General features: G+C 57.3%; 1 protein-coding gene across 1 annotated transcript in view; it reads right to left on the bottom strand.

Annotated features, from left to right (window-relative positions):
• The window catches only part of TRIM8 (tripartite motif containing 8), a 30625-nt gene extending 19318 nt beyond the window's left edge, over positions 1–11307 (bottom strand). The window contains exons 1-2 of the mRNA XM_069796869.1: positions 9995–11307; positions 9048–9704 (exon numbers count right to left, since the gene is read on the bottom strand). Coding sequence (XP_069652970.1) covers positions 9048–9617 — 570 coding nt within the window. The 5' untranslated portion in view covers positions 9618–9704; positions 9995–11307. The remainder of the gene's footprint in view (positions 1–9047; positions 9705–9994) is intronic.
• Positions 11308–14311: the final 3004 nt, after the last annotated feature.

Here is a 14311-nt window from a genome sequence, read left to right as displayed (position 1 = left end):
TAACACATAGAAGAAGGTTTAGCTTTTGCTCGTTGCCTCCGTATTGTTTATCAGATTGTTGCGAAAGCACTTTGATAAATGGAGATTAGTACCATGCGCATTCATAGATGATAGCAGTAGCTGGGAGCCAGCTTTGGGGAGGACCAGGGGAGGAAGCGCCTGGGTGGGGGCAGCTAGCAGGGTCCATGTTCAGCAAGGTACCACAACCAGCAAAGAAAGCCCAAGTCTCCAAGATTGCTTCCCCACGCTGCCACAGACTTCCTGACTCCCTAGCAGGTCCCCCCACCTCTGCTTATCTCTATTTTAGGGTAACACTCTGACTTCCCTACCTAGATTTTAGGTTGTTGCAGAGATTAAACTGACCTTTTTCTCCCCTGTTGTAAGTAAAATGCTACAAAATCCTTGGCTGGAGGACAGGCCGTGGTTTTACCTGCGGGGCTCACACCCTTGGGAGATGCGTTTGGCATGGGCTGGTCTTCGCCTGAACACACAAGGAGTTACTTCCAGTCCCATGCCTGGATGTCCTGTCATGCAGGATGCCAGCAGGCAGAAGCAGAAAAATAACCTGAAAATGTGCTCCCACTCCCTTGCAGGGGGCAGATCTCATCCCCATCCCCTACAACCAAACCACCTCTGACCCAGAGAGGGCTCGCGGGCCTCAGCCTGGTGCAGCTGTGGCAGGAGAGCTGCAGTATTTCTCTCCCAGATACGGCCACCCCCATCACTAAGGGGCTAGCACAATACCCGAGGGAAGGGGGAGCGCGCACCACCACCCCCATCCCCAAAGGGTCTGTGAGGGGGACAGAGACCTCACAGCACATTTATTCCGCTCCATCCGTTTGAGAGGCGCGCTTCAAGGGGCTTTTTGCCATCGGAGGCGGGTGCACCAGGACAGGAGGAGAACAAAGGGAGGCACCGGCACCCCCAGCCCTTTGTCTGAGCGCAGAGGAGTTCACCTGCAGGGAAAACCAGCTCCCACTGCAGAGCCGGCAGCTCTGCACGGATTCGGATGGGGAGAGGGACACAGCCCCCCCACTAGCAAGAGGATAATGAGCAAAAGGATGTGATAGCGTTACCCTCTCTCCCCTTGCCACACGCACAAGCCCGTTACAGCGTGCGCCAACCCCCATGACTTTCCAACAACCACCACAACGAGCAGTAAAAACCATTGCCACAAAAATATCAACCCACCCCCCAGCGCGATCGATCTGTGTCTGTGTGTGGCCGAGCACCAAACCCCAGAGCTCAGCTCCACCGACCAGGATTGACTGGGAGGGAAGGGGGTGGGAGACTAGTTTCCAGGGACGGGGTTTTAAAGCCACACAATAACTGGCTCAAATGAGGGTTTGGATTAAGCTGTTGTACAGCGAGGGAAAACACTGCCTCCATTAGGATATGGGGGATTTTCCTTCCCTTTCTCCAAAGCTCCAGCTCTAGGACGAAGCTTCCAGGTCACCCAGACAGGGAGAGAACGGGGTGATGCCGAGCAAACAGGGAATCCCACGCAGGGAGAGGTGGGTGGAGGGAAGAAAGGGCAGATCAGCCCTCCCCGAGCCCCGGATCATACAGTCGGCTGGTCTGACAACGTTTACTCATATTTCAGAGTGACACAGCCATCCGGAACGTCACTCCCTGCCAACTGCCTCATCTGGAGCCGTCCGCAGCTCGGCTCTTCCCAGCCCACTCCAGAGACAGCCCCCCCAGAGCATCCACAGACCAAGGAATTGAGAAAGAACAGGTAGGGGGAAGAGAAGAAAGAGAAATTAAATTGATTCATATCCTTTTTTTTTTTTTTTAAGTTCTGGTACATTGTCCCAGCAAACAGATGACTTCGAGAGTGTGTTACGTAGACGGCACTGCTGCAGAGTGGCAGGGCGCTGCTCTGAGCCAGGAACTTTGCTCATGTTACCATCACAAGTGAATCACAAGACAGAAGAGGGACAACCGCGATCCCCTGGTGAGAATGGGCCGAAGCTGTCCTTATCAGAAAGGATTCGGGAGTGGGAACCTCTTCCCTGAGTTCATCTGGGGGACATATGTAAAAACTCTTGCGTGCATCCAGAGTCTCACGCCTGTAAATAACTGACCCTCCCTCCATATTTGGGACCAGGCACCTCTTCCTCCCATTCCCAAGTGCACTGGCTCTAGCTCTCCTGGGTAAAGGAGGGGTGGCTGCCTCTGTCAGTCCTTCTTCCACAGAGGAAAGAGAAGGGTAGGACATCCCTGGTCCCGCACATTCCACACCTCCCCACTGGTCCCCCAGCATCTGCCTCATCTTCTCTACCAGCAAACGGAGGTTCATTGCAGAAAATTGGCTACCAACACAAGGAAGCTCAGCAGCTCTGACTCCTCTGAGCCATCCCCCTTACTCCAACCAAACCAGCATCTCCTGAGCCTACAGGCTGCTGATAAATGCAGAAAGTTGACAAAGTCACCAGAACCTAGCCCAGATCCATAGCATTTTATTTTTTTTAAAAGAAAAAAAGCGAAGCCAGACCAGATTCTGCCCCGGAGCCTGCATGGCAAAGCAGAATCCGTCCCCAAGTGTTTATTTATAAATCCGTACATACATGTACATTTGAATTCTGACAGAATTAATTCTGGCATCCAGCTAATTCAAAGCATTCCTCCCCCATCACACTACTGTTGCAGGCCAGCCCAGCACAGAAGCTGATTATAAAATGCTGCACTAGCCAGGCATTTCTGCAAAGGCTTGTGCTATTGAGCATTCAGTCTTTCCTTGCTTGGCTATTTCATTGTTTCGGTGTCGATCCCTCCTCTCTTGCCCTGTGTTTCCTGGTTACTTTTGTCCCTGCTCTGGAAGCACTGCTGCTCTCAGCCCCATTTCAGTGTCACATTGAAAAAAAAAAAAAAAACAAAACCCCAAAACAATTACATGAAATTAAGGAGAAGAAAAGAAGAAATTACCAACGTGTACCAAGATTTCCAGTAAACAGATAGGTAATGAGCAAAAAATAGGCCAATATGCTGCAAGGCAAGCTGCAGACAGGTCTGGGGATAGAAAACCGGCTGCCTCCCTCCGAAGCACAGCTAAAAAATCCCTGTGTGGTCACACGCTGTCCTCTGGAGCAGAGAGGAGAGAGGTCAGGGCAGCCAGCACTGTAAGAGCCTCTTTATTCTTGGGCAGTTGCACGAATCTGATCGCTTGTGCCCTTTGTGAGACATGGAAATCTGCCTTCGCCTCCCACCCCCTTTGCCAGCCCCCCCTTCTGCTCCCCCTGCTCAGATGGGGACAGAGGCAACTCCTCTGCTCCAGAGGCAATGACCAGAGCAGCGGGGAGGCTGTGGACCCCCCTCTGGCAGGACCAGGCTCGGCCAAGCACGCAGGAGAGCTCGAGGACAGTGCTTTGCTGGAGCGAGGGGAGGGGAAGAGAAGGGAAGGACGGTCCTGGGACTCGCACGTTCCTCGGAGGGCTCACCCGGGCTCGCACGTGCGAGACACGAGGCTGAGGAGCGGAGGAAAGTCCAGGGTGTCACACTGCAGACCATGTTTTTCCTACTTCTCCCTCTCCGCCATGCTCACAGACCAGAGGAGAGCAGCATGCTGCACACCTCCATGCCAGCAGCCACATGACACTTACATAAATATCACAGGTTGGATTTAGACTAAACAAGGGTCCGGGCTAAGTTTGTTATGCCCTCATCACCAGCCAAAGTCGGGCTTATACCTCCTGGTTCAGAGACCAGACCAGGACACCCCCATCTCAGGGGCTCATTTAAAGCCACCACTGAGCGAGAGCTTCAAGGAAGAAAGCTCTCTGGCCAAGGCTGTCTGGCATGGATGGGCAAGGCTGTGCCTAGACATCCCCACCTGCAAAGTACAGCCAACCCCTATATACTGCAGGGGTAAGCCTGGGCTACAGGTTGTTGCTGTTCCTTGCAAAGCAGCTCAAGGTCCTCAGATGAACCTCTCTTTCCCTCTCCTTCCACCTCACTTTTCACCAGCACCTGTCCACATAGCTTTGTCCACCATGGGAAGAGAACATTCTCCACTGCAGCCCCTGTCCTACTCCTCTTCTTTACCAAAGCTGTCCCTTCCATGCAAGCCTCCTCCCTCCCACCTAAACTCACCAGGCTGCCTCCCCACATCCTCCATCTCTGCTGTCACTTCTCAGATTGACTCTACACATTAGACTTGCAGCTGCAGGTCTAGAGCAAGCAACTGCTGGCAACCTGATGGGCTAAGGGCGAGGAAAATGCTCAAGTTTAGCAGGAAAGCATTGGGAAAAGCCCTTAATCCAAACCCGGGGGAGGCAGGAGACTGTCCCAGTATCAGCCAAGCTACCCACTGCCACTTGGCCAGCACACCCAGATAGGTTTGCAGCAGGGTGGCTCAGCTCCCCTGAGACCTCTCTATGGCGGCACAAGCTGCTATCGGTTGAACTGAAATCCCCTGCTGCCCCTGACAACACAGTGCAGCAAAGCCTGACGGATGGCGGTGAATGGCATGGAGCTAGAAAGCGAGGCTAGGTGGGTGCTGGGATTTCTGTGACTGCCCAAGGCCCAAGAAGTCATTACTCATCATGGCAGCTTGACCAACTGACAGGATCCCAGGCCATAATGATCAGTCACATTTAGGAGCCTAATGCTGGAATCCTGAGGCCTCTGAGAAGGAACCAGGGCATGGGCAAAGCCAGGGGAGAGAGACCTGGGTTAGGCTGACCTAACCCCCAGGCTGGGCTGGCGGTTCAGCTCTGGGGTGCTGGTGGAGGCTCAGATGGAGGGCACAGGGAGAACCTGCGCATCTCTGGCTTCATAGGACCTACTGCAAAAGTCGTCTGGGGACCAGGTATGTTCAAAGAGTGCCATAGGGAACACCTGCCAGGCATCAGCCCACACCATCTTACAGTCACGAGAGCTAAATTAACACTTGAGCACTTGCGCTCACAATGCCTCCAGTGAGCTGCATGCCGCACTCCTCATAAACAAGTCATCTGGAAAATAAGTAAGCCTGTAAAAATCCAGCCCATCACAAGTTACCAAACCTGTTTCAGAGTAAAACAACATACAGCAGCTCATGCCAGGAGCCTGGCAGTGGAGCCGACCCCAGCCTCCCCACCAGTGAGGCTCCCTAGGTTCCAGCAAAATGTCCCTGGCACAGATGGCAGCGTGGGGATGCAACACGGGACTTATTTCAAGCAGGAAGGTATCTCTGTTGTCAGGGCCGCCTAGCAAAGAAAAGCTGGTGGCATTTTCCCTCTAGAGACCTAGAGCTTTTAAACCACAGAAGCAATCAGCTGGGGCAGGCAGGAAAAGTGCACGGGCCGTCTCTGCACTGGGGCTGGTGGCCTATGCTGGCAAGGGACCAGAGTTTCTGGTACAGACTTGGGATTCATCTCTTCCTGTGCTCCTAGCAAGTGCTCACCTCTCCTCTTTCCCATACTTTAGAAAGCACCTGAACTGGCCTTATCTGGGGTGCTGCCAAGAAAGAAAGGCCAAACCCACTGAGGAGCAGATGGGACCAGCAGCCCAGTCCCTGTCCCCCTGGATTTGCTCAATGGGCGCTGCTCCATTACCAGCGCTGGGCGCTGCTCCCACACACCTGCAGAAGGATCCCCAATGTTTTCCCACAGGTCTCAGCACCACAATGCACTTTCTCCCTCTTAATGTTCAAAACCAACAGAGATCTTCAGAACACAGAGGGGTTTTCTCCTGATTTCCCAAAAATGCGCTGCAAGCTAGGTCAGAGGGAAATCTACGTTCATCCCTGGAACAAAACGGAAGCAGAAGCAGAGCCTCTACCCAAGCCCTTTTCCACCAGTGACACTTCCAGCTGAGGACAGGCAGCTGGGACATCCCCAGGCAAGCTCTAATGTACCTGGCCTCAGTCAACCATGTCCCACACAAAGATAGGGCACCCCGCAAGTGAGTCCCTTTCTTTGGCTGCTGGCATTTGACCCGTGCTCCAATTCCACCAATGTATTTTTCTCCTTTTGGGATGAATGGGGGACAAAAAAAAAAAAGAAAAAAAAAGAAAAAAAAAAGAAAAAAAAAAGGGCAGCAACTTTCTTTTTCAACCCTGGAAGCAGGTTCCCCCACGCCAGGGAGTCTGCAGGTTCCCCCATGCAGGCAGGAGGCACGTGTCTGGGGCAGCAAAGGCAAAGATGGAAGAAAAAATGTTTCATTTTGAGACCTTGACACAAACGAAATGACAAGAAGCAAAAAAAAAAGGGTGGGTTGTTGGGGTTTTTTTCCCCCTCTCCTCTTTAAGCACTACAAAAACAGGAAACAAAGGAGAAAACATCTCACGGGGGGAAGGGGAGGTAAGCGCTTTATACGCCCACGAAAGAAAGATTAACCACATATTTTATTTACTGTTTGTATTATGGTTGCACTGTGGAGTTCAACCAATTCTGAGCCAGGGCTCTGCGGGTTTGTACAGCACCTAATGCTGAGCGGTCCCCTTACCCCAAACCCACCAAGCATGTGCCTCCACCTCAAGCGAGCCCTCCACAGACACCCTCTTTCCTCCTGCAGACACTGGCCTCCAGCCTCTTTTGCCCAGCACGAGCTCTCTTGCCCTAATTGCCAGCTTACAGCTGAAAGCGCTGGTGTGGTCCCCAAGGAGTTTTGAGCCCCTTTTCCCCTTCAAATCTGACCGTAACTGGGGGTAAGATGCCCTTCAAGGTGGCCCGGCAGCAGAGACAGAGTAATAAATACTAAAAAAGGCTCCCATCCCTCCTCCGGGCTATGGGGGCCACCCCCACCACACCAGGTCAATGTTGCACCCCACACACAGTCGCAAGTCCCCCGCACCAAGGACAAGGCTCTGAGCCTCCAAACTTTGACTCATTTCTCAATTAACAGCTTCCCAAACGCGAGCCACACATGGAACAAACCTCTCACAATGGGGCCTCCCCCGGACCTCCCAAGCCCAGTGTTACTCATCTGCCCCCCAGCCCCAGCCCTCCTTCCCCAGGATGCTCCAAGAGCGGCTCTCCGCCATGGGGTGAGCAAGCAGCCAGGAATCCCGGGCCTGGCTCCCGCAGGCGGGAAGCAGTCACCGGCTGAGCGCACGCACCCTAACTCGGGAGCCAACACAGCCACCTTCCTTGCTGGCTAACGAGGAGAGGTTTTCAGCCAGAGACCTGGCCAAGGCCATGCAGTGAGGGCCGGCAACTGCCGGGTGTTTTTCCCAGGGGCTCTTCCCTACTGCGGCCTTTTCATGGAGGAACTGCTTCAACTACAGGGGGGGATCTTTTGGGCACGCCATCCCCCAGCTTCGGGCTGTCCTGCATTGCCCCAGCCTCCGAGCACCCAACTGAGCCGTGCACCCAGTAGGAAGAGACAAGCTTATCATCACAGCGAAAGAAAATTAAGATAACGCGGTGATGGAGATACCAAGGGATTTGGCCAAGGTCACAAAATAATTCTGTGGCTCTACAACACAGCCGTCCGACACCTTCAGTGTCCAGCCACATATCCTAAAATTCCAAGCCAAGGCCAAAATCCAGCCTAGCTGGTGGCAGCTTTCTGCCAGGTCATTAGCAGCGTGCATCTGCAAGGAGCAGCAAACATCCAGCCATAACAACGGCAGCAACAACAAAAAAAAAAACCACGCAGCAAGAGCGGGAATAGATGAGATCAAAGTGTCCTGGAAAAGGACCTGGAAAAATAGTTTTGGTCCCTGGCTAAGGCTCCCAGGAAATACACATGCAAGCCCCATCCCAGCCCCGTGCAGCCCTTCCAGGGTGACTCCCCACCCTGGCAGAGGGCGACCAAAATGACTCCCTATAAATAGAAGCAGAAAAACGCTTCTCCAAAAGCCTGGCTGGGTCTTTCCCCTTCCAGTGCGTGTGGCAGAGCTGCTGGCACCTCCACGGAGGTCTCTGGTTTTCCCCCAAAAAACCTGGAGAGGAAAATAACCTTCCTGTGAGCTCAGGCTGGCTCCCCTCTGCACAAGGCTGCCCCCCCATCCCCAGGCCTGGCCATCCAATTGGAAAGTAATTATACTGCAATTTTTATTTATGACTTTTTTTTTTTTATTGCTAAATGGTGACTCATTTTGGCAACATTAAAATACACAGGAAATCATCCCCATTTTACAGTAATCACCATTCAATTCATTGTTAAATATTTATTCGGCGGACAAGCGCCAGGCCTCTTTCGAAGGGTCGGAGGGGGAGCGGAGGGGCAGCCCTGGGCGACGGGGGAAGGTGGTGGTGGGGTCATGGCAGGGCTGCCCACAGGGCTGTTAAATGCCCGCCACAAACTTCAGGGTGGGGAGCCAGGGGTGAAAGCTCCTGCCAGATGGCCTGGCCACGAGCAAAATACAGACTCGCTTTCCCTCGAATCCAGCGCTACGCCCCATGCTGCTTTAGGGAGGGGGGGGCAGCCCTGTGCCCCCTAAGAAAAACCCCATTATTTGGCCAAACCCCAAGCCCGAATCCCCGCCAGCGAGAAGCCATGGGTCTCTGACGCAAAGCTCCTCCATCACAGGGGGGGAAGGGGATAGCGGCCACCGGTCCCGGCGGGAGGCGGTGGGAAGAGCCGGCAGTTTGACATTCACAGGCCTTACAATGGACAGGGTCTGCGTCTGCGGCCACTTTGTCCCCCCAGGGAGCCCGATTCCGGGGCGACTCAACCTCGGATGCGGGCAGCTCCTCCGCCTTCCCCCGAACAGCTGCATACCCCAGCAGGAACCGGGGAGACGACCCCTCCAAACCCCCCTGGCCCAGGACCTTGACCCTTCCCCGCGCAGCCCAGACCCGAGTGGCCGCAGGTCCTACGGCTGAACGGCTCCGAAGGCCTCCTGGCACGGACCCCCTTCCCCAGAGAGCACCCCCCGCACCCGCAGACTCCGTCACTGCTCGGCTGGGGAGGCCACCTAACATGTCCGCCACGAAGCAGGGAGGGGGGGGAGACACCGGGCGGAGGAGGAGCAGCACCGGGGTGGATTTTGCCTAGGCCCCACACACAAACACAGGCCTTTGGGGAACAAACGCGGCAGGGGAGAGGGCGGCCAGGGAGAGCGTCGGCCCCCCCCGGGCTGGACAAACCCACGTCTCCACGAAGGTCCGACTTACCCTGATCTCATTGCGGCGGATCTCCACGTCGCAGACCGAGTGTCCCTGGTGGGCCCCGCTGTAGTAGCAGCAGAACTGGCAGACGGCCACCTGCTCGGCCTCGCAGTGGTACAGGCGGTAGGCGTTGTGCTGGGGGCAGCTCCAGGCCCGCACGTCGTCCGCCTCCACCAGGAGATGGCCCCGGGCCGTGGAGGGTTGCTGCAGGTGGGTCTGGACGTGGGACTGGCAACACGGGGCCTCGCACCTCAAACAGATCTTCTGGGCCGGCAGCGGCGGGCCCCGACGGCAAAAGACGCAGTGCAAGACGGAGGGGGGCTTCTCCAGGTTGAGGGAGTTGAACTTCTCCACGATGTTGGTGAGCTTCAGGTTCTTCTCCAGGTTGGGCTTCTGGTTGTAGGCCTGGTTGCACTCCGGGCACCGCACCAAGCCCGACTCCTTGGCCCACGCCTCCCCGATGCAGCCCCGGCAGAAGTTGTGCTTGCAGGGCAGCTGGACCGGCTCCACGAAGACGTGCAGGCAAATGGGGCAGATGAGCTCCTCTTCGAAGCAGTTCTTCCAATTCTCGGCCATCTCTGCCGGCAGTCTCTGGCGACGTTTCCCCCCACCCGCTTCGGTCGCTCAGTGCGGTCTAGGGGCGGACGCCGGGGTCTGTCCTCCCTGCAACGGGAAGCCTGGGGGTGAACGGCTGGGCTCCCCCCCCTCCCCGCAGCACGCGCGACAAATAATAAACCGCAGCAGATATTCTAAAATCAGGGATAAAATAAACCAAGAGCAGCACTCTAGGAATCTCCAGCGAGAAAACGTGACGTCCGTGTCGCTTCGTTAAAAAAGCAACACAAACGGCTAAAAAACCCCAACACGATACAGTAGGATTTACAGCCCAAAGTCTTAACCACCCCTAAAAGCCATTTGTTTCTTTTTACCCCAGAAGGTGAATCGAAACTTACCAAAGGTTGAAAAAAATCCATACAAAATCCAGCAGCAGAGTCCAAGTTCCATATAAAGCTCCTAAATTTAGCGCTCCGGATCGGATTTTTCTTTTCTTAGGTTTGCAACTGACATTCAATATTTTAAAGGGACTTTTGTCCCCCACCAACCTGGCTAACAGCTGAGAGCACGGACTCGCTCGGGTTTTTTTTGTTGTTTTTTTTTTCCTCCCCTGTATTTCTCCTCCCTCTCCCCTGATGGGAGTTGGGAATCAGAGTCTTTTAAAGGAAACAGATCAAAGGGTTAAGATCCAAAATGGGAAAAGGAGGAAGATTAAAAAATAATAATAATAGCGACGATGACGATGGCGAAAAAATGAATTCTCTCTGCAGCCCCACAGATTTGCTTCTCACCCTGTGGAGCAGCAGAGAAAAAAAGGAAGAGGAAAAAAAAAAAAAAGACAAGACAGGAAAAAAAAAAAGAAGAAGAAAAAAAAAACCCCTCTCGCCTGCTTTGAGATTGCGAGGTCTTGAATGGGAGAGCTCGGTCATTCAGAGCAAACCCCAGCCCAGCGCAGCCCTCCCAGCCTCGTCCAACGCTCCCGGAGAGGGATGAGAGAGGGGATGGGCTTTGCCAAGGGGGGATCTAAACCCCGCGGACCCCAAATCAACCTGCTCTGACTTCCCACCGGGGCTGGGGGCGGGGGGAAAGGCGTCCGGGGAGGGTGCCCGACCTAGCCCGGTCTCATGGCCGGCCGGGGGGACGCAGCCCCCCGACGGCAACAATGCGATGGAGCCGGGGGTCCCGGGGCAGAGGGACGGCTGTCCGGGCCGCCCGCGGAGCGCCTTCCCCCGGCGCGGCTTCCCCGTCCGGCCCCGCCGGGAAGGGGCGAGGCGGCGGCGGGCAGCCGGGAGGAGCCGGCCGAAGCGTACGGTTCCGGGAGAGCCGAGTCAGCTCTCAGCCATTTTGAGCTGCCCTGCTGGAGAACGGAGACCGGAGGCGCATTAAAAATAAGATAATAAAAAAAAAATAAATAAAAAAATCTATTAAAAAAAAATTAAATAGTCACCGGAACAAAACCGCTCCCGCTGCCTCCCCCGCCCGCCCGGCGGGGCTCTGCGGTGGGGCTGCGGCTGCGGGGCCGGCCGAGCCTGAGCCTCAGCCGAGCCTGAGCCGTCCCGTCCCGGCGGGGCCGCTCAGCAGAGCCCCCCGCGCCTGCCCCCGCCGCCGCCGCCTCCAGCCATCTTGGGCTCGCCCTGGGCGCCGACCGCCCGCCCGCCGGAGCCCCACGCCCCGGCCTTCCTCCCGCCGCCCCCGGGGAGGCGGCCGCGGCCCGGGGAGGGGGGGGGGGGGACGAGGAGCGCGGGGGGAGTGGGGGGCGCGGATCCCCGCAGCGGATCTCCTCGGGGAGGGGAGAAGGGGGGGGGGGCGGCGCCTCGGAGGCGGCCGTGCTCAGCCCCGGCGCGGGGGGCCGGGGCGGCGGCGGGGGGCGGGCGGGGCGGCCATGGGGGCGGTGGCCGCGGGGGATATATCGACCGGGGAGAAGGGAGGGAGGGAGGGGGCGGGCAGGCGCGCCCCGCCCCGGCGACGCCGAGGGGCCGCCCCGCTCGGGAGCCGGTCGGGGTGGGGGGAGCGGAGCGGAGCGGAGGCGCCGGAGCCGGAGCCGGAGCCGGAGCCGGTGGATCCCGCCGGGCGCTGCCGCCGCCGCCGCCGCCGCCTCGGAGCTGCGCGGCGCTGCGCTGCGCTGCGGCGGGACCGGCCCCGCCCCGCCCCGCCCGCGGGCCCGCCCACCGCGCGTCACGGGGGACCGCCCCCGCCCCGCCCCGCCTCGAGGCGGTGCCGCCTTAAAAGGGACGGGGCTAGGTGTGGGGCCCACTGCGGTGCTCGGCGCTGCGCAGCCCTCGGCAGGCGCGATGGCTGTCCCTGCGGCTGTAGCCCAGCCTCCGAGGAGCCCAGGCTCGTCCCCAGCTGGGACGTCTCTGCTGGCCACTGCATCAGCAGTAGGGCCACCCTGCCCGGCCACCAGCATCCCTACGCGGCCAGGAGCCAGGGTTGCTCAGGGTGCCGGTCCATAAAAAGGGACTGATCGCCCTGGCACCAGCTCACATCTGGGCCACAGCTGGCCCTGGGTACCAGAAGTGTCCTCTGGAGCCTCCTACGCCCCCTCGGCTCCCCTCTGGATGTTACTTTGCTCAGGACCATTTCAGGTGCGTTTCCTCCCCATGCAGAGCAACAGCCGTTTGTCCCGCGGGGTCTTTCCAAAACTGGCAGCCCCAGCACCTCCCACCAGAGCCTGGGGCACAGAGGTGTCTCTGTTAACGGCTCTCCCAACAAATGTTTCCGCAGCTGTTTTGCGTGACGCTGTATATCCAACCCCCGCCAAATGTGCTGGGCCACTGGGAATAAAGCACGTTGCTGGTGTAAATCCATTTCCCACTGGCAAGGGGGGTCACAAATGGCTTCAAAATGGAGTATTTAGACCAAAAAAATGCTCAGGGTGCACAGTCAGGTTTGCGGTGGAGTGACAAGGGAGCAAAGGCTCAGACAGTGGCTTCAGGATCTGGGACCCACCTTGCCCCTGGGTGACACTCTCTGATGGCAGTTTTCCTCCAGGAGGGATTTAGCAGGAATTGCCCCATCACAGCCTCAAAGCCATGGACCAAACTGTCCAGAGACACCACCCAGTAGCATCTACTAGAGCACCCTATAGCCGCCGTGCCATGGGCCACCTGGGGCAGGCAGCTGCATCCTAGAGCACACCCAGGGTGGGGGTGATCCAGGTCTTTCCACACTTTCCTTTACAGGAGTCCCCTGTGCACAAGCAGGTCCTACCAAGAGACACCCTGGGAAGGAGCTGGAGTGATTGGTACCGGCTGTCTTCGGGTTGGTTTTGGATTTGGGATCCCCCATCCCATTTCCCTGCCTCCTCCTGTCTCCTCTTGCTTCATGCTTCAGTCAGACATCGGGGAACACCTCTACCTGCCGTCTGCATTACGCCCAGCACACCACAGTCCCAAAGTGCTGCCCCAGGACAAATAATAACAAATAATAACAGCGTCATACCCCAGCACACCCCATCACACTGATGGGGCTGCAGCTGGTGTGCAGTGCCCAGGCTGGCTCAGGACGCCTCGCTCGCCTCTTATTTCTGGGTGAGGCTCCCACAGCCTCTTTGCCACCATAAAACCTATTTCTGGGTCCAGCCGGCTGATCTCTGTCTGCACAGGAAAGCCCACAGCTGAGCCACGCCAGGAGAGGGGCTCACCCTATATCTCCCCCCAGCCACCCCCCGCCATCCCTGCACACCCAGCCTACAGCTCCCCGGGGCTTGAGTGCCAATCCTGCAAAGGGAGCGGTTTGCCATGTAATTCCTCTGCCAGGCCTCGAAGCCCGCGGGCTGTACGTCTCCTCTGGGGTTTTACAAGCCGCCTGGCAGCCAGGACCGGTGGGAGCTGGGCAGGGCGGCATGGGATGCGTCAGAGCTGCTGCCGGCCAGCCGAGCCCACACCGAGGCAAACCTCTCCTCGAAAAGTCAGTGCAAAACTATTCGTGACTCTCGCTTCTTCATAAAGACAAGCAGTACCAGGCAGCCCCCAGTGACAGCCACTGTCCCCACCTCGGGCAGGGCAAGGCTCTTCTGCAGGGGCTGCTCGGGGCCCCCCCATACCCTCTGCTGCGGGTGAGCTGAGGAAGCTGTCTGGTATTTAGCAGGATTTAAAAGTGGAAGGTGGATGGGATGGGGCTGAGCCAAGCTGAGAGATGCGTCCTGCTCTCAGCTGGGAATCCCGCTGCCCTAGGACCGGCACTGGCCCTGCTGATGTCACACTAGCATCTAGATGATGCCATCTCCCTGCCCAGCCTGGAGAAACCCCCTTGGCAAGGGAAGCCCCAAAGCCAGGCTGGGCATCACAACCCTTTCACAGCCCGCAGGAGCTGCCTCAGAGGGGGCTGTAGGCAGGGACTCCCTGCCCATGCACCTCCCAAACACCCTCCTGCCAGCGATGGATGGCTGGTGGGCACTGGCAGGAGCAAGCTGCAGAAAGCCTGTGCGCACTTTGGGCTCTCTTCCACCAAGATCCAGCCCTCTGTGGGTGCCCCAGCCCGTGCCGAGGGGCCACAGAGGTGGTTTTTAGCTGAGTCCTGGTGTCCATACCTCAGCCTCCCAAGCCTCGGTTTCCCAGCCACTGCTGGGCCATCGTTCCCCTCCGCTGGTGGTCTTGCTTTGGCAGCCCTTAGCCCTGCCCTGGGGAGACCATGGCCCCCACCAGCCTCCCTGGTAAAGTGTCAGCATCCCTGCTGAGGCCCCCATTAGCACTAACTGGGCTGCGGGTACCCAC

Source organism: Haliaeetus albicilla, chromosome 11 (assembly GCF_947461875.1).
Source record: "Haliaeetus albicilla chromosome 11, bHalAlb1.1, whole genome shotgun sequence".
NCBI lineage: Eukaryota > Metazoa > Chordata > Aves > Accipitriformes > Accipitridae > Haliaeetus > Haliaeetus albicilla.
This window is presented reverse-complemented; position numbering and strand designations above follow the sequence as displayed.